At 37.5% G+C, this 24,233-nt stretch overlaps 1 protein-coding gene across 1 annotated transcript in view; it reads left to right on the forward strand.

Annotated features, from left to right (window-relative positions):
• The window catches only part of LOC107585070 (exocyst complex component 4-like), a 103,980-nt gene that overhangs the window by 11,006 nt on the left and 68,741 nt on the right, over positions 1-24,233 (forward strand). Inside the window, exons 6-9 of the mRNA XM_016271962.1 lie at positions 2,511-2,748; positions 5,543-5,717; positions 15,566-15,711; positions 15,933-16,021. Of these exons, the coding sequence (XP_016127448.1) occupies positions 2,511-2,748; positions 5,543-5,717; positions 15,566-15,711; positions 15,933-16,021 (648 nt within the window). The remainder of the gene's footprint in view (positions 1-2,510; positions 2,749-5,542; positions 5,718-15,565; positions 15,712-15,932; positions 16,022-24,233) is intronic.

Genomic DNA, 24,233 nt, shown 5'->3' on the forward strand with positions numbered 1-24,233 from the left:
TATAAGTATATATTTGCAAATACAATAAATGTACAATTCTATACAATTATATAGAAAAAATTGTAATGTACACAACATAGATAAGTTGCATTTTCTGCGCATATTTTCTGCCTATTTTCTCTTTTGGCTACCAAAGTATTTCAAGTAAATACTAAATATTTCTAAATATAAAATAATTATATTTATACATTTAAATATAATTTAAATACTACGTTTTAATTTATTTAAATTTTTTATTTAAATATGGAATACATATACATTTGCAAAAACAATACACTTACAATGCTATGTATTTAAATATAATGTACATTGTTTAATTGCAGTTTCTGTTTATATTATTAGATACGATTTTCTGTCTATTTTCTCTGTCGGCCAAAAACCTTCTTTTTTTCCGCCATAAAAATTTTCATTGGCTGAAATTTTGATGTATTCAAAACTTGAAGACAAAAAAACATCCAAAGACAAGACAAAGTGACCATTAGCCAGCAAACGAGAGAAATAGAGTGCTACTTTTGCAGAGAGCGAGTGAGAGAGTGAGTGAATTAGAACTTGATTTAGTGGCTCATAATTTGAATGATAGATTCCTCTCTGCTGCACTGAAGGGAACAGCAGGTGTCCTGGCTGTTATGAAGCAAGAGGTGATTTTGTAGGGCCTGGTGCTCCATATTGTCTGCCAGTGTTCAAAGTGCTAATTAAATCATTAGGACACTTCTGACCAGTGTCACTGTGTCTATTAATATAACACTGGGGGCTGCCACAGACAAGAAAAGACTTGCCACTATTGCATTCTGTGTGTTCAGGAAAGCATTTGCATGAACACACACTCCTCGATCATTGTAATATGCACACCAAAACTCAATGACATACCAATTTTCACTTTTACAATTACACAGTGACTCACACTTTCACTTGCACGCACCTCTAAAAAAGACCCGTGTCTGCACACACACAAGAACACACACTCTCAGGTTTCATGATCTCAATACATCATGTTTCAGTAAGCATATTAACTGGTGCAGATGAGATACTCTCTCACATTATTAATCATGCAGCGCTGTCAGCACAGCGGGGGTGCGGGCCTCGTTATCCGTGCTCTCCTGTGTGGGGTGCCGACTCCACTGCTCTCTGAGACTGTTATCAGACCCACCAAGCCACCCACAGCTGTCTGTTTCTCCCACACTGCCTCTGAGACATGCTGTCAATCGTCAGTACAACTATCGACAACCCTATCTGCCTGTCCATTTGTCCGTCTGTCTGTCTATCTATCTGTCTGTCCATCTCTCTGTGTGTGTCTGTCTATCCGTCTATCCTTCCATCTGTGTGTCTGTCCTTCCGTCTGTCTGTCTGTCCATCCAACCATCCATCTATCTATCTATCCAGCTATCTATCCATCTATCCTATCCGTCTGTGCATCCTTCAATCCATCCATCCATCCATGGATAGATAGGATCCGTCTGTCTGTCCATCTATTTATCTGTCTGCTTGTCTATCCATCATCCATCTGTCTGTCTGTCTGTCACTTTAGATGATTACTCACCCTTTTATTGTTATTTGCGCTGATTTTGCTAAAGCAGGTAGAAATGTCTCTAATTCACAGGACTATTGAGAAATTATTGCGCTAGCTGCAGTTTTCTTCACATTACATGAAACGCTTGCAATTATTGCTGTCGCAGTGCTTTGTGTGATCGGGTGACGCCATCAGACAACATTTCCCCTGCTGCGGAAGACGCTTCCCTTTTGTCACCTATTTTGTCTAATGGCCTTTTGCGCATCATTTGTTGGAGGTAATTGTAGTAATTATTTAGCAAACTACAGTTGGTGGAGAGAAAAAAAGAAAAACCTGAGCCCATTAACTTGCCATAAACATTAAAATAATTTTAAACAGTCATTGGATTGGATGGTATTAGCAGACAAAAAAATAAGCACTTCACTGTACGATCTCTCCATTGAGCAGGTGAATATGGAGAGGTGCATAATGCAGGTTTATTTAAGGATTGGGCTGATGCCATGATGAGAAGGGAGGAAATGATTATGAAATTATGAAAGCGTAGCCCTGAAACCTTGTGAAAAATAACTTGAAATGTATTTAAATTCTATGCATTGTTGGTTCAAGTGAACCTACTGTAGATTTTCTATAATTTGGGTTTAATTATCAATATATTACTGTTACTTTACATTAACATTACTAACCTTTTTACCTGTAAAATCTCTCTGAGGAAAACGTCATTATTTAATTTAATAACATTAACATCTTAACAGATTGTTAGTACATACTCATATTTATTCATATATTCAAATTGGAATGCACATTAGTGACCTTTTAATAGTTATGTAATATTTAATTATTTAACAATTAGCAAACCATATCATAAAGTTGTACTACCATCTGTTAGCTGTCAAGGTTGCTCGTATATTTATGTAGGTGTTCCATAAACCATTCAGTCCATTCATGCTGCTGTAATTATATATTGTTGTAGTGTTCTTGATGGAGTACATGTGTGTTTGTGCAGTGCGTGAGCTGCAGGAAATGAGAGAGGACTTGGACGTAGACCCAGAGGAGAACAGTGCAGAGTTCATGGGGATCCTGATCAAAGCTCTGGCCAAACTCAAGAAGATCCCGGAAACCATTAAAGCCATCATGGAGCGTCTGGAGCCTGAGCTCAAGCAGATCCTCAAGAGATCCACCACTCAGATCGCTGACCATGCCTACCAGAGAGGAGAGAACCTGGCACAGGACAACCAGCCCAGGTAAATGCTAATGGAATGATGGGGCAGTCTGCAGTGAATATCCATAATTATAGTCATACACCATACTACTGTTTCTTAGTTTATTGATTGATTGGCTGACAGAATATTATATGATGGTTAAGATATGTAGACAAGCACAAAAAACATTTTTTTAAATGTTATTATTATTTAGACACATTCATATCAGACATATTAAGACATTTTATTCAAACAGCCCAAATAAATGCTTGCATTTCCACAAATGAACACTGGGGAAAGTGTTTGTGAGTCTGAAATTCATGTTTTGTTTTGTCAAGGCATGAGAAAACATTTGTGAATCTTAATGCATATTTCCAAATCTCATTTTTTTTATTTGTGAATTTGTTGTAATTCTTGTAAAACTGTAAAACTTAGAATTTGTTTAGGAACAAATACCACCACATAAATGAGGTGGAAGGGCAGATTTTTCTTTATGAAAATCATAGTTTCTGCATATAACTATTCTTTTTATCTCCTGCAATATGCACAGCCATACTGAATGGTTGCTCAGTTTCCAATCGCTTGAAGCATCCATAGTTTTTACTTTGCAATTCTTTTAACGTGATATACTTCCTAATGCAGCTACATAACGAAAGGCAAGACTGGATTTTATCAGTTGGCGCTTGATTGATTATTATTATGATCAGCTGGCTCTTGAAGATTATTAAAACAAATTTATTTACATTAACATGCACTGACAAATCATGCAAAGGTAGAGAATCATTTAGAAGTAAATGGGGTGAGTTTTGATTTCATGTTGTCCTTAAATGATGTAGGAAATAAAAACTGCCAATGACAGTCACTTTAAGAAGCAGTTCTCCCTCTTGCACTAATTTTGTTTTTAAGGGAAGCACTTTGGAAGGCATTTGTACTGAAGTGTGATTGGTTTCTGTTGTTTTCCTCCTTTATTGCACTCTCTCTCACTCTCTCACTTTACCCGATGATGGCTTGCTGGATCAATGCTCTCATCTGTCATATATGGCATTCATACCTCCCTCATTTCCAGAAATGGTGTAATCCATAAAAGCGAGCGGCAGCCAGTGTCTGCTTAAGCATCGGCTCTAACGGAGAAAAACAAAAGCAAGGAAAGAAAAGACCGATAATGAAGGCTGTTAAAGAAAGCTCTTTACCCAAGGCTAAAATGAACTCTCAATCGCTTATTTTTCCACAGCCATTCTCTGGGTTTTAATGTTTGCTCTCCGCTCTTTTTTTTTCCGGATGTGAGCTTCTAGTGTGTGAGAGAATATCCACTGACTTTTCATTTTGTGCTTTTAATGAAATAAACGGGGGCTTTTCTTTGAAAGCTATGACATGGAAACTTTAGTAATATAAGAAAAAATTCCATTATTCGCAAACTCTTTTGAGAAATGGTTATATATGTGTGGTACATACTGCATATGTGTGTTTCTTCTGAATTTACTAATGTATCATTAAATGTAATTACCTTGATAAATAACTGCTGAATTAATATGGCAGTTCATAAATCTGTTTCCTGTAAGGTAAACCATCTTTGCCAGGGTGAGTGAAAATAAGGTCCCATTTTAACCATAGAGCAATTTCAGTGTTTACTTGTGTGTCTGTGCTTACGTGAAAGTTGAGGTAGGGCTCCGTTTCTATGGAAACCTCAACAGAAAAATTAAGTCACTGCGGCTTTACAGTTCACAGTGAAATGTATGTCTTACAAGTTGTCCTAACCAGACGTGATGTGACATAGATTGTAGTGACAAGTAATTTTTGCAAAGTGACACAATCTGAGTCAATCAGAAGATTTTTATTACATTGGACCAATGAGATTTTATAATCATATATAAATGTATATGTGTGTGTATTTCTAATCATGTAAGAGAGCATTCATTCATTCCATCCATCCGTCCATCCATCCATCCAGTTACGACATCAACCAACAAACCTTGACCTCTTGGTTCAGATGTGTGTAAGTAGATAGTGTGCTTTGGGTTGGCTTTCTGCAATGCTTGTATGAAGAAGTGTTGTCCTGTATAATATGTGTTTACATGTTGAGTCAAGGGTCATGTCCTGTCCTCTGTAAATCAGGTTTAACATGTCATCATGCACCGTCTCTCACGTGAACATCCATCATCTTCCTGCCGTCCACCTCCCAGGAATCTTAATACCCTACATCATGCTGTCACCTCCAACCTCTTCATTCCACCGACCAGTGTTTTCTTCTGCCTCGTTTTACTGGGACGAATGAGTAAACTCCACAAAAGTCAGACAGATGTGTGTCCTCCTAGAGGACCCAGAGAGTTTGACAGATGCTGCTAATTGTTGTTGGTGAACAGCTGCCGCTGCTCAACAGGGAGATTCTGTCTGCACCCTGCTGCTGTCATGTTCATTAGTAACAGAGAATGGACCACTTTTGGCTCACTTTTGGTGATGTAGAGGGATTTCTGACAGCCAGACTGACTGCAATGGTGGCTTTTTCTTGGAAAGCTTCTAGATTAGGAGTTTTCAAACTGGGGTCCAAGGACCCCCAGGGGCCACAAGGGGGTGCTGGGGGTTCTGCAAACAAACAGACAAACATAAAAGGTTAGCAAAATGTATATTTTAGGGCTGTAAAATTTGAATGAACCCTAATTCTAATAATATGATTAATGAAGTATTTTAACACATTTGATACCGTTACCATTTCATTGTGCATCTGAAAACTGGTTAGAAATCAAGAAATTGATTGTGATTTTTTTTATTCTATTGATAGTCCTAGTGTTTTATTATTTTATACCCAAGTTTTTTTTTCTCTCTCTACCACCCTCTTCAGGTTGTTGCTGGAACTGCTTGAGCTGTTGTTTGATAAGTTGAATGCAGTGGCCCAGGCTCACAGTGTGGTTCTCAGTCACCTGCAGCAGATTATCGTCTCTCCCAATGGAGCCCAGGAAGGGATCAAACTCTATGAGCAGGCTGATGTCTATGCCAAGATCCAGACCGTCCTACAGGTCAGTCCCTGAAGAGTCATTCAGTAAAGCAGATCCAGCAAATTGGATGATATAGTTGGAATCTAAAAGATTGCGGCGAAATATATACAATATGTAAAAGTGGATTTTGCTAGAGGCTATTTTGACCACCTAGCAATACCCTAGCCACCACATAGCAATGTATTAAAAACAATTGGAAGCACCTTCTTCAGCATATAAGTCATAGCAACTCCTTGGCAACAACCCAGTGCTGTGACTTTCAGTCTCTCAGGCTGTTATTCAAAGCAGAAACATGCTATTAACTGTTATTTACAGGTGACTTATAAACAGAACGTTATTAGCCGTTTCTTGTGACTCTTCTGTTAAGACTGTAAAAGTTCGGTATTTCATCCCAGGTGTCATGTTTAATTGGAGTATGTTAATGGGAAAATTTTGACTTTTTAGTGTGTGTTTTGAGGCAGGTGAGATTGCCAGCTGTTCATGTAACCTTTGAGAGTCTCTCAAGAGGTCCAACATTGAGTGTCTGTTTGTGTGTTTGAAAAGCACCTGCTGGAAATCCTGCTGCAGGTTTTTATCTCATTTGATTTGTATGTTTACACTTATTTTTGTTTTGTTTGGTTTGGTTTGGTTTGGTTTGTGCTTTGCTTTGTTTGGTGCTTTGTTGTGTTTTGTTTTGTTTTTAGCAATTGAGAAATTCGTTTTCAGAGTTAGGCTAGTCTTCTTTGATTCAAGTGGCAATTTAGATTCATGTTTGGTTTGTTTTGTTTTGTGCTTTGCTTTGTTTGGTGCTTTGTTGTGTTTTGTTTTGTTTTTAGCAATTGAGCAATTCGTTTTCAGAGTTAAGCCAGTCTTGTTTGATTCAAGTGGCAATTTAGATTCATGATTCACTAAATTCCCAAGATCAATGTGACAACCTCACATCATATCTTGTTTTCCCTAACCATAAATGGAGAATAGTTATTTTGGTGTGTTATACAATGTTGACTCACGTCTATCTAGAATTATTTTCACAAGCAATTTTAAAACCGCTGTAGGTACAGATGGTCAAACTAATTGAAAATTCAGATTCAAAGACGTTGTAAAAAACGAGACCTTATAACCTTCTCATGTCCATATTATTCCCTGTATTCACTGTTTTTCTTCCCTTAAATAATTCCATCTCTTTACATTCTCTCTCTCTCTCTCTCTCTCTCTCTCTCTCTCTCTCTCTCTCTCTCTCTCTCTCTCTCCCTCTCTCTCCCTGATTCTCATTCCATGTGCGCTCTTTCAAAGCATTGTTTATCAGCTGCATGCTAGAGAGGATCCAGTCATAGACACAGGAATCAGGAGAATGAGGGGAGAGTTTTTTTTTTTCCTTAAATAATTACATCTCTCTCTATTCTCTCTCTCTCTCTCTCTCTCTCTCTCTCTCTCTCTCTCTCTCTCTCTCCCTCTCTCCCTGATTCTCATTCCATGTGCGCTCTTTCAAAGCATTGTTTATCAGCTGCATGCTAGAGAGGATCCAGTCATAGACACAGGAATCAGGAGAATGAGGGGAGAGAAAGAGAGATGGGAGTGGAGGTGCAGCTGGGAAATTAGTAAATGGGTCATCACTCCATCAAACAGGGTGAAGATTCAAACTGTGACCTTGTACTTTCCTCCTGTCTGTAGAGAGTGGTAACGAAAAAACAAGCGTGGCCCTGCCAACTGTTGCTAAGGCCCCGCTGAGCTCTTTGCAGACCCTAAGTAACGAGATGCATCTTTCCGCGAGGTGACTACAGAAGTCAAAATATGCATTTAACTGCAGTGTGATGAGGGGTTTGTCTGTGTGCACATGCACTGCCTCTTTTTTCGGCATTCATTAGCACAAGCACCTCACACTCTAGCTAACAACAGATTATTTTGTTTATTTCGAGCCTTTGCTTCAGCTTGTAGTCCTGTAGAGATATAGAATGAATGCATCTTTAAATGAAAACAACAGTATATATGCCGTTCAAAAGTTTGGGGTTGGTAAGATATTTATGCTTACCAAGGCTGCATTTATTTGATCAAAAATACAGTAAAAACTAATGTTGTGAAATGTTATTACAATTTAAGATAACTGTAATTTATTCTTGTGGTGGCAAAGCTGAATTTTGAGCAGCAGTCTTCAGTGTCACATGATCCTTCAGAAATCATTCTAATATGCTGATTTGGTTCAGTTGTGCTGCTTAATAATTGTGTGGAAATCATGATGACGTATAATGGCTTTAACTGTCACTTTTGATAAATTTAATGCGTTATTACAGAATAAAATTATATATTTCTACTGTTCCCCTGACAGTATGGTATATTGCATGACCAATGCATGACCAATGCAGTTTGATTCATAAGGAAGTGTTCCTAAAGCACAGTCATCCTGGCTTTGCTGAAATAGCTGGTATTAAGTGTTCAGTGTGCTTCCCTGCTCAAGCAGGCTGGCTGCCAGGGGCTGTGGTGTCTCCTGTGGTCACGGTGTGAGATAATGTAATCCCTTGATGAGAATCTTCGTTAAGGTAGATGAGGTTTTCCTAATCATTTGTGTTTTCGCTCTCCTCTTGATCTCATCTCTTCTTCCCTTCTCCTGACTGCGACAGCATTTTGTCATTTCAGACTAGTTCACATTCTCAAGCACAGACGCTTCCCCCTGAGATCAAGTACTAGAGCCCCAAATCTAAACCATCATAAAAATGCACAGCATCTTCTACAGGCACTCAAAAAAGCAGCTTCCTTTCTGTTTTCTCTTTAGAATGAAGATTGTGGGAGAGTGATGACACATAGACTGCAGTCACATTTCTATTTCCTCCCCTCCCCTCCCCTCTAATTTCTCTATTTTTTTCTGTTATTTTCTGTCACACTTTTTTTCTCATACAGTGACACTCTTGAGTTCTGGTATCAGGTGCTGATTGTGTTATCAGGTGTGACTTACGTAAACTTCAGTCTCAAGTGAGAATGATGGTCCTGTTCTCATGCACTGATGCACCTGATGTTCTTGGTGTCATTTTTTTGGGTTACCTTCATGATAACCTCTTGTTCTCTTAGGCGTCGATGAGACCCCTGTCTTTCTATCTTAATACCGAACTTCTGTTCCCAAGTTTTCTCTGTTCCTGTGGGAGACAGGAATCACATTGACCTTTCCATTACACTGAAGACACGAAGGCCATGGACAGATGGACCTGAGAGACATGTTATAATCTTTATTTCTTTCAGTTTCTGGCTCGGCCATTTTTGAAGACAGGAGAGCAAAAGTCTGAGAGTGTTAGAATCCATATTGAGCTTGTAAACTAAGAGTAAATAGTTATTGACTTTTTGGAGTGGCTGTTGACTGAAATTTTGCCACTGACAGACCAATCCTGAATTTGTCCTACATAATTTTATCCCTGTAAATATCACAGAAGAAGGGACAAAACTGGCAGTGGTAGTTGTAGGTATGGTTTTGATGATGTGTTCTTACTGTTTCTGTCATCCCAGTAGATTTTGGTATTGATATAGAATAGATATTTGATTTTAATTTACAATTTTTTTTTATTTTATATACCAATCCTGGATATATCTCAATTATTGATTATTAATTATTGGTATGTTTTGATGAATGTTTTCTGAAAATAAACTTCTTAGTCCCAGTAGATTTAGAATTTATACTGAAGAGATCTTTGAAAAAAAAAAATTTTTTATTCAAGATTGATTTTTATTTAAGTGGCTGTTGATTGGAACTTAATTATTAATTATTGGTATATTTATTTTGTAATACCAAATATAATGAATTTTTTTAAATGAAAAATAAATATACCAACAATTAATAATTAAGATCCAGTCAACAGCCATTTAAAAAAAAATAAATAATAAAATAAATAAATTATAAATCACTCTCTCTCTCTCTCTATATATATATACGCATATGTACGTATGTATGTATAATTTTTATAAGTACTTAATTCTTACCAAGTTCCAAGTCCCACACTAATATTTCACATCAGACAGCAGAAAGACTTGATATCACTTTAAGAAGATAAAAATGATGGTGCTATATATATATATATATATATATATAATTTTTTAAAATAAAGTTACTTATTTCTTACCAAGTTCCAAGTCCTGCTTGAATATTCCTCATCAGAGAACCGCAAGAATTTGTATACCATTGTTAAGAAGATGATGGCGCTCGTAGTAATCTCCCTCTTCACATTGTATTACCGTCCCTCTTCCTAAGCCTCACGGTCTTGAGCCCAGGAATGATGGGTGAGAGGAACAAGAGTGTGAAAGGGGGAAAAAAGAAAGGAAATTACAAACTTTCTACTTTGACAACTTGTTTAGATTTAGTGAGAGCCACACAGCCTCAGAGTAATTGGATTAAACAGTGTTAGTGAGGCGTTTCATGCCCTGACAGTGATTAGTCTGGCAGTGGAGGGAGAGGCAAAGTGCTTCTGTTTCATGTCGGCGAGATAGACAGACACATGGCCTCTAAATGAGCTGTTGTGTACCAGTCTAAATGATCTATTGTAACTGGCCACGGCTTGCATATCGCTTGTGGATTTGAAAGATTTCCACCACAGGGTTAATGATCATAACAGTTAATTTCCATGTTTTAAAACCCAGTGTTCCTTTTATCCCCCCAGGCTTTGTGGTCGAGACATGCTGGTTGTTTTGAAAAGCGCCACTCTTATGTTCATTAATTATGACAATAATTATGCATTCTTTTGTGATGTGCATCTCTGTAATAGCAACGCCTGTAGTGGACCGTACTGAGTATCGCTGATGAGAATGCTAATGACCCAGACGTAACAAGATGTTGCTCCAAGCACTGAGCTCTCACTGCGATATGTTATATCTACATTGAACTAGAATATATCAGAAGTGCTGGATACAATGGAGGATGAGGGGTGAACTGCACTTATAGCAGGTGTGTTGTCATAATTACTCCATAGCGGTGGCTTTTGCAGTTTTACTTTGCATTTGTGACATAGCAACACACTGATCCCTTCACCACATTGCAGTGGATAAGCATCTGACTTCCTGCTAACATATGCTTGGATCAGCTGGCACCTATCAGAAATTCTCTTAATTTTAGCTTTTAACTATATATGAAAGTATGGTAAAAATATATTTGAACTTAATATATCTGGCATAAACCAGCTAATATTCTATACGTTGGCATATATATTTATATATTTTGTGTGTAGGAAGTGAAAATCTGTTCAAATGGCATGCCAGAATGCAGGTATAAGATAAAGTGATCGACTAATCAACTTTTTAATCAACATGTCATTTTTTTTTCTACCTGAGGTGTCATATTAACATATGACCTTGGCTGGATGCATCCAAGATCAATGTTAGGCATCACATAATAAATATGCTGTTTATATTAGATTTTTTTGGTCTCTATTTATGTGTTTCTCAAACACCCATGTGAGCTTATATGACTATGAATAATGGTAAGGTATCCATGGAGACAGAATCCCATGGTTCATAATGCCCCTCCTCCATAATGATTATAGTTTTATTGTCAGTCGGGTCATACATATTTTAATTGCACAGAGATGGGTAAAAAAGACAAAAAAAATGCAATTGGGTTGTTTTTGTGAAATGTTTAAATTTATGAACGTCATACATGCACCCAGTTTTAAAAAAAACACTTCAGAAATGATCATGTTTTGGTGTCAGACTCCTTTTTGGAAACCATGGAATGAGAGGAAACTGTGTTTTCTTCATAATCTCGAGGGGTTGACGAGAGGCAGGAAGCTTTGTTTATTTCCCTCGTTTCTTAAAGCACTCTGCAAACGTCTATCATCAGAGAACAGGTGCTCACCTGCACATCCTTCAACACTGTTTTTCTTCTTTAATTAGCTTGATTTGCGGCTAATAGAGGGGATGAGTGCCACTGTTCATTAAATTGAGAATGTGTCCTCAAAGACAAGGGGCTTGGTTTAAAGGTTCACTAAAGATTAACTCTTGGTTTTCCAGACACGTCTGAAGACGTCGGTAAACTTTGTAATGGTTTTGAGTTGGAAGGAAACAGAATTGTTGTGTGATATGCATTCGTGCACATCACAAATCCAGCCAGTGTGCTCTGTGTTTATTATCTGGTGTGAAAAGCCATTTGCTGTTTCTCACAGGCTCTTGTTTCCCAAGACCATTTTCAAGCTGGTCTTTTCTTGAAAGAGGCCATGAATATTGATTTTTCCCTTCTGTTAAAACAACCTAGTCTTTAAGGCTCCAAATAAAGAAGAGGGCCTGTGAAGTGAACGTCCGGAAATGGAAGAGTTCAGAATGTGTCCATCACGTTACGGCTGCTCAAAGTGCTGATTTTATTTTGTATTTGTCTTCTCAGAAAAAGGTAATTTTCCTGAGAAAAGTAATTGACAATCTTTCATTTACTACGAATTTACCAAATATTTTCAGAACCGTCTAATCATTTTAACCTTAGTGTTTGTTTGTGGAGGTTTTTCTCCATGAAGACACAGATTGGTGTATAAATTAGCTGCCCTCTCAACACGGCAATGACACCGGCTATAAGACTTCCCAGTGATGTTAAACAGGTCTTTTGTTATTTTGTGTCCATCCATGGTCGACATAAATCATAATTGGGCCGCTCTTTGTCTCTGTTTGATGTGGCGTTTTAGATGTTCCTGCTGGAGATCAGCAGTTTGTTTTGCATGTTTTATTGCCAGACTCATTCGAGGGTTCTTTGTGTTGTTGGCTGAGCTGCCTCTGTTGTTTCCACCTACTTGTTTGGTGTTTTAAAATGGACACAGCACTGCTGCTGCCCACGCTTCATCTCTGTTGTTACGAAAAACGAAGGCTGTTCTAATAAGCCGCATTATAATGGGGACAAAGGCACTTCTGATGAGGCATGAGGCATTTTAGTGAAAGTGACCTTGCTGGCTGTGGTGGTGCTATAATGAGTCCTGTCTTCAAGTTTTCCTCCCTTCATCTTCCTGTATTTCTTTTTCTGTTTAACATTGCAAAAATATTCTCATGCACTTACAGTACACACAACCCATGAAGAATAAATGCTAAAGCATAATAAAACCACACCACCACTAAAACTTAAAGGATATTACCAACAATTTGGACCGTGATCTTGAGGATACGGGAAAAACCTATAATTAACTACCAGTTAAATTACCTGTATTTACAACATCCACTCTTACCAGCATCCACTGAAAAAAAGATTTGGTGCAGAAACGGTTTTCACGCAGAAATTGGTATTACATTTTTACAAATAAAATAATTAAAACAAATAATTACAAAGAAACCGCTCTACCAATACATTGAATTAAACATGACATTTTGAAATAGAAGTATTTTGAAGACCATGAAGAATAAATGCTAAAGCATAATAAAACCACACCACCACTAAAACTTAAAGGATATTACCAACAATTTGGACCGTGATCTTGATACGGGAAAAACCTATAATTAACTACCAGTTAAATTACCTGTATTTACAACATCCACTCTTACCAGCATCCACTGAAAAAAAGATTTGGTGCAGAAACGGTTTTCACGCAGAAATTGGTATTACATTTTTACAAATAAAATAATTAAAACAAATAATTACAAAGAAACCGCTCTACCAATACATTGAATTAAACATGACATTTTGAAATAGAAGTATTTTGAAGTGAAATATTTTATGCTTTGACTTTGACATTTGACATTTACGGTTTTTATTTTTTTTTAAATGTTTTTTAAATATCATATTATTTCTTTCACCTTATCTTTTTATTCTATTAATTGTATATATTTGTCTTTTTTATGCCAGTGCCAAAGACAAATTTCTATTCTACGGCACATTAAATGGATAATAAAGCGTTAAGTAAATAAAGTAATCTCCGTAAGTATTTTGAAGTGAAATATTTGACTTTGACATTTACGGTTTTTATTTTTTTAAAAATGTTTTTTAAATATCTTCTTATTTCTTTCACCTTATCTTTTTATTCTATTAATTGTATATATTTGTCTTTTTTATGCCAGTGCCAAAGACAAATTTCTATTCTACGGCACATTAAATGGATAATAAAGCGTTAAGTAAATAAAGTAATCTCCGTATGACCGGGACTTGAAAATGTACTGCATTGTACTGAAGGAATTCTGTTATTTCCTTTGCGGGGATGAATTTGCTGATTTATCACTTCCTAATCTCTCTTGTACATCTCTCTCCATCTGTCCCCCTTCCTGTGTTTGCTGTTTTCATCATGAAATCTCTCTCTCTTTCTTTCTCCCACCATCCATTCATCCTCCACGGTTAATTGCCTTAAAAGTTCCGTATTCCCTTCTCCGAGGTCACTGAAGTGGGTCCAGACTCCTTCATCAGGCAAACGTTGGCATTTAATTAAGTTGGGGGTCTACATGCGAGACCTGCTCCATCACTGGATCAGATGGGCATTAGTAATTAATAATCTGACAGAAATATAACGGGCTGGCCGGATTGGACTTGCCTGTGGGTTGAGGAATGGCTGTTGATGAGGCTTCCCCTCCTCTCATAGACCGTTCCCTTCTTATCTCTGTTTAATTATGCTATTATCAGTCGGATGTAGTTCCATCTGTCCTTTCCTAATTCCATCTTCACTTTGGACTGTTTTGCAGCTGGGATTTAGAAATAGACCAAGCTAATTGCTTCACTAAAGTATGGAGCCATTGGAAAATGGCTTGCTAATTTGTGGAAAAGTTTACTTGAACTTCTTTTCCAGTCCTCTTGCAGGAGTTTGAACCTCCCTTAATGGTTATGGATAGTGTTGAATGGGATATTCATGAACTCAGATGCAGTGCAGTGCAGTTTTAATCAGAGTTAATGGGATTTTGCTAGTGCATATGGCAGGCGTTCGAAGTTTACACAGACAGCCAGGAAAGATGGGCCTGAGACAGGCCTAGAAACAGATGCAGTTAAGTCATTCTAGACTAGGGGTATACATAACCTAACTACATATTTAAAAAAATGTATTTTAAAGCTTTCAAAGTTAATGTTATGAACCAATGTTTTGAGAAATATTTTGTGTGTAAATCTCTATACAAATAAATCTGAATTGAGCTGAAAAAGTGTTTCTTCAGGTTTAAACACTACAGTTCAAAAGTTTGGGTTCAGCAGGATTTTTTTTTATAATGAAATGATTAATAATTAATAGAAAGTAAAACTGATCAAAAGTGGCAGTAAAGACTTTTACATCGTTACAAATAAATGCAGTTCAACTTTGTTCATCAAAGAATAATGAAAAAAATGAATTGAAACTGAACTTTTGAAAACGAATGAAGCACAGTTCCACAAAAATATTATCTTTTTATTCTGGAATATATATTAAAATAGAAATGTCATTTTAAGTTGTTGTTAAATTTCACACTATTACAGTTGTTTCAGTATTTTTCTGTTTTGATTAAATAAATGCAGCTTTAGGGAACTAAGAGACTTCTTTCAAAAACATAGTCTTACCAACTCCAAACTTTTGAATGGTAGTGTATATTTATATCATTAAAAGAAAACAGTATGCTGTCAAGTTAATACAGAGTAATAAATATTTAGTTTTCTCACAGTATAAATTATTCTGTATATGCATTAAAATATACAGCTGCCTTTATATTTAGAAAGGAGTCTTTTTGCAAGTGAATCATCACATTTGGGTGTCCTTGACATCAAAACATTTGAAAAATCCTTGGATTAATCAACCATTCCATCCCTTTTCTAAACCTGTTTACTTGTGTTTGCAAAGTGCAGTGCCAGCAAGTGTGCTAATAATCTGTTCATCACTAGCGGTTTAGCACATCTAGTAGAACAGCTACTTAAAGTGTCAAAAAGTAAAATGAATTTGGATGTTTACTGTAATTGTAATGTATGACTGACTGAATAAACATAAAAAATTGCTCTTATGCTCTCTCAGGTGCTGCTAATGGACTACCTGGATGTCAAAAATACCCGTAGAGCTGCAGAGCCTTCTGCCCAGCTGTCTTACGCCAGCACCGGCGGAGACTTCGGAGCGTTCTTCGCCAAGAAGAAACCTCTCCGACCTAAACAGTCTTTATTCAAGTAAGTTTGCTCATGCAGAGTGATTCAGGAATTTAATTGGATTGGGACGGGTAACAGCAGACAAGGACCACACGCATAGACTGGGGTAAGTGCCTCATGGGAAAGCATTTTCTCCTTGCTCTTGGGTATACAATTCACATTAGATTTCAGGTTAACTTAAAATGAAAACCCTTGACTTGCTTTCCTTACATAACCTTTGACAAATTTTTTTTTTTTTGCAGGTTTGAGTCTTCTTCTCATGCCATTAGCATGAGTGCGTACCTGCGGGAGCAGCGGCGAGAACTCTACAGCAAAAGCGGGGAGTTGCAAGGTGAGCAAGGGGAAGGGGGAAGCTGAAAGGAGGGGCAGAGAGTATGGCAGGGGACGACAGGTGCAGTGTGAATAGGATGGAAGGAGTGAATAGGGCGATGATGGAGAGGCGGCCCTGAAGTCATCAGGGTGAAGAGTTGCTTAGCTATGCATCATTCACCTGTTAGAGCTTCTTCTTTTGTTCAGCGTCTCTGTGTTACACACACACACACACACACACCCTGCTGGAGTGAGACAGACATGCCAGAGAGCATCTATTCCTCTCCCCTCTTCTCTCACTCTTCAAAATGACCTTGCAGCTTCAATCAGCGGTGCTTGACACTTGTGTGTCCCTTCTTGTTGTTTTTTTCTTTAAGAAATCGAGTGAAATGTGAAATGATCGAGAGGGAGCACAAGGTGTTAAGAAAAGAGAAGTGAAGGACACACAGAGTGAGAGGCAGATGCTTCTCACACCATTCAGAAGTAGAGACTGTTTTTTTTTTCTTGACAAAAAGTTTCATACTCCTTCATTTCAAGTTTAAAAAAGGGAAATAATTCACAAGAAATAGTCTTTGCCTTTCTGCTTCTATAAGCTTTTGTGTCTCTGTTTTTAAAGGAGTTTTAAAGGAATAGCTCACAAAAATATATACACTATTTATTTTGCAGTTTTATTATTTCTCTGTTCATTTTCTTTTATTTATTTATTCACATTTTATTTCTTATTTCTTGTTACGCTGTTTGCATATACTGTATATCAGGGGCGTTTCCTCCATGGAGGCAAGGGAGCCAGTGCCTCCTCAAAATATTGGATGAGAAAAAAATGTGTAGTACAAAAATAAAACGACAATATTACAAAAAATAACATTAAAAAGTGTTTAAATAACTTGTTTTTCTAAAGAAACATTGCCCAAATGCGACACTAGCAAGTAAAGTTACAGTAGAAGTCCATGTCTCTCTCGCCTCCCCTGAGCACCCATTGAGTTTTAACAGACCCCCTAAAGCCTGCGATGAGTTTGGTGGGGGGTAATTAAGAATAAATGGGGGAAAGTCACGTGAGAGGAAGCAATGCCTCCATCGCGATATGATTGCATATGACTGGTTATGTTCGGCTGTGATTTGTTCATGCGATAAATCCCAACTCTTGTGTTCATGCGCGTTCGCGAATCAGTCTGAATGAACAATATAATGGCGTTAATGGGAAGACTATTTTTAAAAAGTAAATAAAAATAGAACCTGTCAAGCCAAAAAAAAAAATATATATATATATTATTTCTGTCCCCCTAACTTCTGAAGTTTTCAGTGAGTAATCAGCTTGGTGAAATTTAGTAGATCTCAGTGTCTGTGACCAATATTTACAGAACTTTGATGACTGATGATCCGAAAAATTCAAAATAGTTAATAGTTAACTATTAAAAAGAATAGCTATATATATATATATATATATATATATATATACAGGAAGAATGTGGCAGGTTTGAAACAACATGAGGGTGAGTAAATAGTGATTTTATAATAGATTTTATAATTATAATTTTATAATAGTAATTTATAATAGTACATTTTTTTGTGAACTATCCCTTTAAAGGTGTTGCTTAGGTATTCAATATTCCTGGTGTGTGTCAACTTTGCAAGCGTACCAACTGAAATTTTCTCTTCGTCAAAGCTATTCAAGTACGATTTCAACAGATAGCGAACCGCCAATCACAGCCGACTCGTCAGTCTCAAAAAGAGCAAGATGAACGTGACGATTAACATTAGATAAGGAAGTAAATGGGCTTCTAAGACTCTCATGGTGTTCCTTCAAATGCTTTAGAAATGAAAAAAGAACACTTCGCACCACCAAATAGGAGATGAAATTTCCACTGTTCATTTGTGCCGTCACAATACAGGCACATCACAATACAGGCACAGTGTCTGTAGCCTGAAAGGACGAGAGGAGATTGAAGGGATGAAATAATTTAACAGACGGAATAAGTCAACTCGGTAGAGGGAGGGAGGACGAGAGAGTTGAAAGTCATTGTTTCATTACGTGGGGACATTCATGGATTTCTTGGGGAATAAATTAGAAAAATTACAATATGTATTGAAGCCAACACAGGAATGTTCCGTATTTTAATTAAGTTTGCAACCACACAGACATTCAGGCATAAAGCATTAGGGCTGGTAGATGGTCTGACCTGACTGAATGGTTGTAAAAAATATTTAAATAATATACTTAATTAAATATATTTAAATAAGTCATTAAATAATCCATAAATAAGCAGATCCCGCAGTTAGTATAATGACCTCTCAGAACAACCTTCACTGCCTTTTAATATATTTTACTTATAGTATGTCACACAGGCATTTCATATAATATCAAATTTTTGACACAGTCCAGTCACTGTGCAAGGCTAAATGGTACAGATGTTTAAATATCTGTACCTTTGCAGTGCCATTTTTGCCAGTAGGGTCGCAAGTTCATGAGGATTTGATCTATTGATCTATTAGCAAAGCACTATACCGCTTTCCAGTGACATAAAATGGTAAAATTCCTCAATGTGCTGTAAATAAAACAGTACTTCACCAGTCTTGGAGCAAAACAGCTTTGTCAGAGTTGCGTGAGACTGCAATTACGTGCGAGTGCGATGTCATGTGGAACATCTCTGAGTGAATGTGTGTGTGTGTGTGTGTGTGTGTGTGTGTGTGTGTGTTTGTAGCAGTCATTATAAAACCGCATTCAGAACCTCTGTAACTTAATTACAGCTTTCCCTCCTCCAGCATGACTCCTACAGATCAATTAATCCTCAACTTCCTTCTGAAGAGTTCATTACTGCTTCAGTGCTCTCCTCTTTCATTCTCTCTGGGCTTTTGCATATTTTTAAGACAGGCATGGTGGAGAATAAGTGGGTAAAGTTAGGAGGAATGGGATTAGACATGTTGCAGACTAAATTTGAACTTGCTGCACTCATATGTGCACCAAGGCTCATATGAACTGTTTCACCACTTACGCTCTATTTTTTAGGCTTTTGCATAATTTTTAGACTAATATAGTGGACAATGAGAGGAAAATAAAAGGTGAAGTAAAAGCTGAATGGGTTCAAAGCATGTTGTAGGCTAAACTTGATCTTGCAGCACTCATATAGGCACTTAGGCTCTTTCTCCTTCCACTTTCCATTTTTCGTGCTTTTCCATAATATTTTAGTTGGGTATAGTGGCGAATGAGTGGAAAATTATAGGAAAAGTGAGCAGAAATGGGATTGTAGCATCAGACTGAACTCGAACTTGCAGCACTTTTATGTGATCCATGTCTCATACAACCTTGCACAACCTCTCAATTTTTGGGGGCTTTTGCAATGTGATTGGAGCATGTTGCAGGCTTAACTTGAACTTGCATTTCATGCATCAAGGCTCAAATGACCTCTTTCACTCTATTCTCTTTTTGTAGAAAAGTATAGGAAAAAATTATAGGAAAAGTGAGCAGGATTGGGATTTTGAACATGTTTCTGGCTAAACTTGAACTTGCAGCACTTGTATGACCCCTTTCTCTCCTCGCTCTTTTCATTTTTGGGGCCGTAGGTTTTTAGACATAAGTTTTTAGACAGGTATAGTGGACATTATAGTGAGTGGAAAATTATAAAAAAGTGAGCAAGAATGGGATTGGAGCATGTTACAGATTTAACTTGAACTTGACTTTCTTGGATGTGCACCAAGGCACAAAGTCTTTCTCCCCCCACTTTCTTAATTTTTCCAGGCTTTTGCATGACTTTGTAGACAGTTATAGTGGAGAATGAGAAGATACTGCAATCTTATAATGGAATCAGAGCATGTTGCAAGCAGAATTCAAACTTGCATTTCTCATATGAGCGCCAAGGCTTGGTATGCACCCCCACAAAGTATCTGGACACCTAAACTACACCTGAGAATCTATGATTGACCATATTAGATATTGTTTTTTGTTTTATATACGATGGATCCCATAGGAATAATGCAGTATGTCCTATACTGTATATATTCGTATGTATGTTCTTTGGCACATTCCTTGCATGTCTCTTCAGTCCCACAAACCTGCAAACCGAAAGAAGCAGAAATAGAAGAATAAAGAAACAGAAAAACTCATTGTGTGTTGGGCAGGGATTATCACAAAATAGGGAGATTCTTCTTTTTCTCCGAACACACGTACAAATTGAGTTTTTCTCTTCTAGGCTTACAGCGAAAGGATAAAGGGAAGGTCTTGTTTATGCATGATGCTGGTGTTCCCCAGAGAGAGAGAGAAAGAGAGTGAGAGAGGTGGGTCACGGTGAGTGGCGGGGCTGTGGGCGGAGGAGAGTTGTTGTCTGTCGCTCTGATTTGTGAGGCACAATAGGGGTAGGAGAGGTGCAAATGGAAAAATCCCTCACCAGTGGAGTGAGGAGGTGAATATGGGTGTGTGTGTGTGAAAGTGTGTGTGTTTGTGTGAGTGTGTGAGCTCCATCAGATTTCTCTACACTAACAAAAGTTGTTGTGTTTGTGGATGGTGTCAGACTCTGTTTTTAGTAGAGTTTCCATCAAAAACTGTCAAGCTTTACAGGCACTTCCAGATAACTGGCACTCTATCACAAAAACAGCTGTTTCTATGATACCTTTCAAACTTTTCGAGTCAGAGTGCTGATTTAAGGTTTCACACATCCTAACGGAGACAAAATTCTGGATCAGCACTGATACAAATAGGTATTTCATAAAAATCTCTGCAACTTGCAGAAACATTTTCTGAGTTGTTCAAATATGTCCAAGGTTAGCAAATCTTTTTTCAAAGTAGGATTTCATTTCTAATTCCATCTTTTCAATGAGTTCAAGAGTAACAACCCCCATGTCATCCAAGATGTTCATGTCTTTCTTTCTTCAGTCGCAAAGAAATTAAGGTTTTTGAGGAAAACATTACAGGATTTTTCTCCATATAATGGACTTTAATGGGAACCAACAGGTTGAAGGTCCAAATTGAATTTGCGGACGCACATCGTGGAGCTTGTGCAACATGTGCATTTGTGGTTAAAAAGTATATAAATGGTTATTTTTTTTAAGAAAATGGCTGATCGTTTCACTAGATAATCTATTAGGAAATTATTAGGAAATTTTTATTCTGGAAGTGAACTAATCCTTTAAATACATGACATGCTTATCTTTTTATTTTTTTCTTGTAACAACTTTTACAATTTGCAAAGAAACAATATTCTGACATAAATAGACATGCTCTGTGACTATTGCGAGGAAGGATTGTTGTAATACTGAATGTGACATGCAGATGCAAGGGACAGATGCTTTAGCATTTGTAAAATAAACAGCTAAATAAATGAAATAAATATATAAATAATGATAATCGCTCTAGTTATTATCACTCGTGTGCCAATGGTGGCACGTGTGTGCATTTACCCTAGCTGAGTGCCAAATGATAATTTCAGACCAGACATAGCGTATTTGTTAAGTGACAATGACAGAAAATTCTAAGTGAAGAGAAACATTGAATGTGAGTATTTAATAGGTCAAATGATTTAAAAGTAGCCCAATTCAAACAAAAAAGGGAGTGTTTTTGCAGTACTTTTTTGCTGTTTTGTTTGAGTCATGATCTGATCTCTGCCAGATATTGGTGGCCTTGACCTTTCTGTTTCTTTCTTTTGTTCTTTCTTTGTTTTATTCATCCCTTCATGCTCTTTCTCTTTCCTCTTGACCTTTTATTTTTGTAGATGTTGATTAGCCCCATATCCTCAGTATTCAGCATTGGCATTTCTTAGCATCTGTTTTAGAGCACCAAAGACAGTATGCAATCAGGCATTCCTACTGAGAGCCGCCGAGCGAGAGAGAAAAGATTAGAGAGACAGACATACGCCACAGGGAGCGTTGTTAGGTGTGATTGTTGAAGAGGGACTTCACTGTTTGACACACAATCAAAGCATGTTTGATGGACACTGACGAGAGACGGAAGGACAAGAAAAGGTCACAAGTTTGTTTTCAAAATAAAAAATCTAGATGAAACATACCTGAAAATACTTCAAAAGACAATGAGATTGATTGTTGTGATGGTTTTTGTTTATTTAGACATGCTTAAAGGGATATTTCACCCAGTTTCACTCATTTTTCCTTCTTGGAACACAAAAGTAGAAGTTCTGAGGAATGGCAATGCTGCTCTTTTCTATACAATGGAAGTGGATGGGGACCAGGGTTGACAAGTTCCATAACGGTGAAAAAGCTCCATAAAGCATCATAAAAGTAGTTCATACAAATTGTAAGCTATATTCTAACTCCTTTTAAAGAGTTGGAATATAGATTTTTCAAATATGAAGCGATTTTAATTTTTTCCTTTCTCTTTGGAGTGTTACAAGCTCTTGGTGCATAAAGAAGATCTGTAAAGTTGTAAAGACTAAAGTCTCAAATCCAAAGAGATATTCTTTATAAAAGTTAAGACTTGTCCACGCCTTCCTAAAACGCCTCATTTAAACATGCCCCCACATGTCTACGTCACTGTGTGGGAAGATTTGCATAACGACGCCCAAATGTTAACGCAAAGAAAGAAGGCGTAACTTTTATTCTCGCTGTAGTGTTGTTGTTGCCGCCGCCGCCATGTTGTGGAGATGCTGTGTGTTTCATTGTGAAAGCGAAACTACTTTGTTTGGCCTTCAAAAGAGGACGATATCTGCTTCGCCATGCCTAGAGCTGATCCGTGCTGGTCGCTGAGGAAATACATCAACTTCGTGCTGTGGATCGCCGGATCGGCTTTCACCGTGGACGAAGCGGAGTCCAGCCTGGGGTTGTCACATGTGGTTGCCGCAAGCCTCCTTCTTCGAATCCGCTGGGCGCTGCTCACTCAAGCCGCTGTGTGTTTTGTTGTGAAAGTGAAACTACTTTGTTTGGCTTTCCAAAAGAGGACATAATGTTTCTATAAAGTGGGGCAGTTCCAACTTTGCAAGGACAGTCTTGTGCTTCTGACTCACAGCCTGTAAGTGCGTTTTTTATTTTTGAAGGATTTGCCACTGACGATTCAAACGCGAGTTTGAGCAGTGTAGAGTAGCGCTTGTTGTTAGTCTTTTCTCCGATCACAAATGCAGACATGGTTTTATGTTTACGTGGCACAATACGCAACGCAAAGCGTAAAAGCACAGTATAAGTCATTATAATCAGTAATTATGTCCCCACTGGATGCAACAAATGCCTCGTTTGTAATGGGTTTTAGTGGTTTTGTCTCATCGCACCGGGACACATGGAAACACAGTATGGTAAGGGGCGTAACATTTCCGTCACACGCTTAAGGTATTCAACCAATCACAACACACTGGATAGCTGGCCAATCAGAGCACACCTCGCTTTTCAGAACGATGAGCTTTGTAAAAATCGACGCGTTTCAGAAAGACGGGGCATAGAGGAGAAACAATAATGTACATTATGTGGAAAATATTGTTTTTTTAACCTTAAACCGCATAAACATTGCATTACACTAAATACACAAAATAATGTTCTTTTTAGCAACATCATATGACCCCTTTAAGCCATTTAATAGCTTTGTGTAAAGAACATTATTTACTGATAATCATTTACGTTCATTATATAGAACAGATCAGCTTGGACATTGTTATTAACAGCTCATTTTGTGTTTATTGGAAGAAACAAAGTCAATCAGAATTCAAAAGTCATTAGAGTGCATAAATTGTCTTTTTTTTTTTTTTTTTTGGCAGAGCTGTTCCTTTAAGAAAAGTCTCTGAACATCACAAGGAGAAATAAGCAGCATTAGCTTGAGGAAATGGCATTGTTACTGTATGTCACAGACTGTTAGCATTGTGCCTGATCTTCTGTTTTGTGTGTGTGTGTGTGTGTTTGTGTGTGTGTGTATGCTGAGCCTGATGATCTGTGTGCTAAATGAGGCCTGATGGAACCCAGAGACTCAGAAGATGTGACACTCCATGCGCCACATTGATTTAAATGGCTCTTTAAGCGAGATGGCTTTATGTGCCTGTGTGTGTGTCAGAGAATTGATAAAATATCATCTATCGTGTGTATGTTTCTGTGGCCACAACCTTGATCATTTCTTAAACAGTTGATTTATCTTAATAACTAGATAACCATGGCTGGAGTCTTTATAGTCACAGATGCTGAAACATCACAGATCTACCTGCATCTGAGGAAGAGAGACTGTGAAAAAAGCCATAAAGAAATGAGCAATTAAATTACTCTATAATGCCGTTGCCGTTTTCCTTTTGTTCTTTCATTTTATTTATTCCCTTGGCTCC

The sequence above is a fragment of the Sinocyclocheilus grahami genome, unplaced genomic scaffold, assembly GCF_001515645.1.
Source record: "Sinocyclocheilus grahami isolate Dianchi unplaced genomic scaffold, SAMN03320097.WGS_v1.1 scaffold1.1, whole genome shotgun sequence".
In the NCBI taxonomy this organism is placed as follows: Eukaryota; Metazoa; Chordata; class Actinopteri; order Cypriniformes; family Cyprinidae; genus Sinocyclocheilus; species Sinocyclocheilus grahami.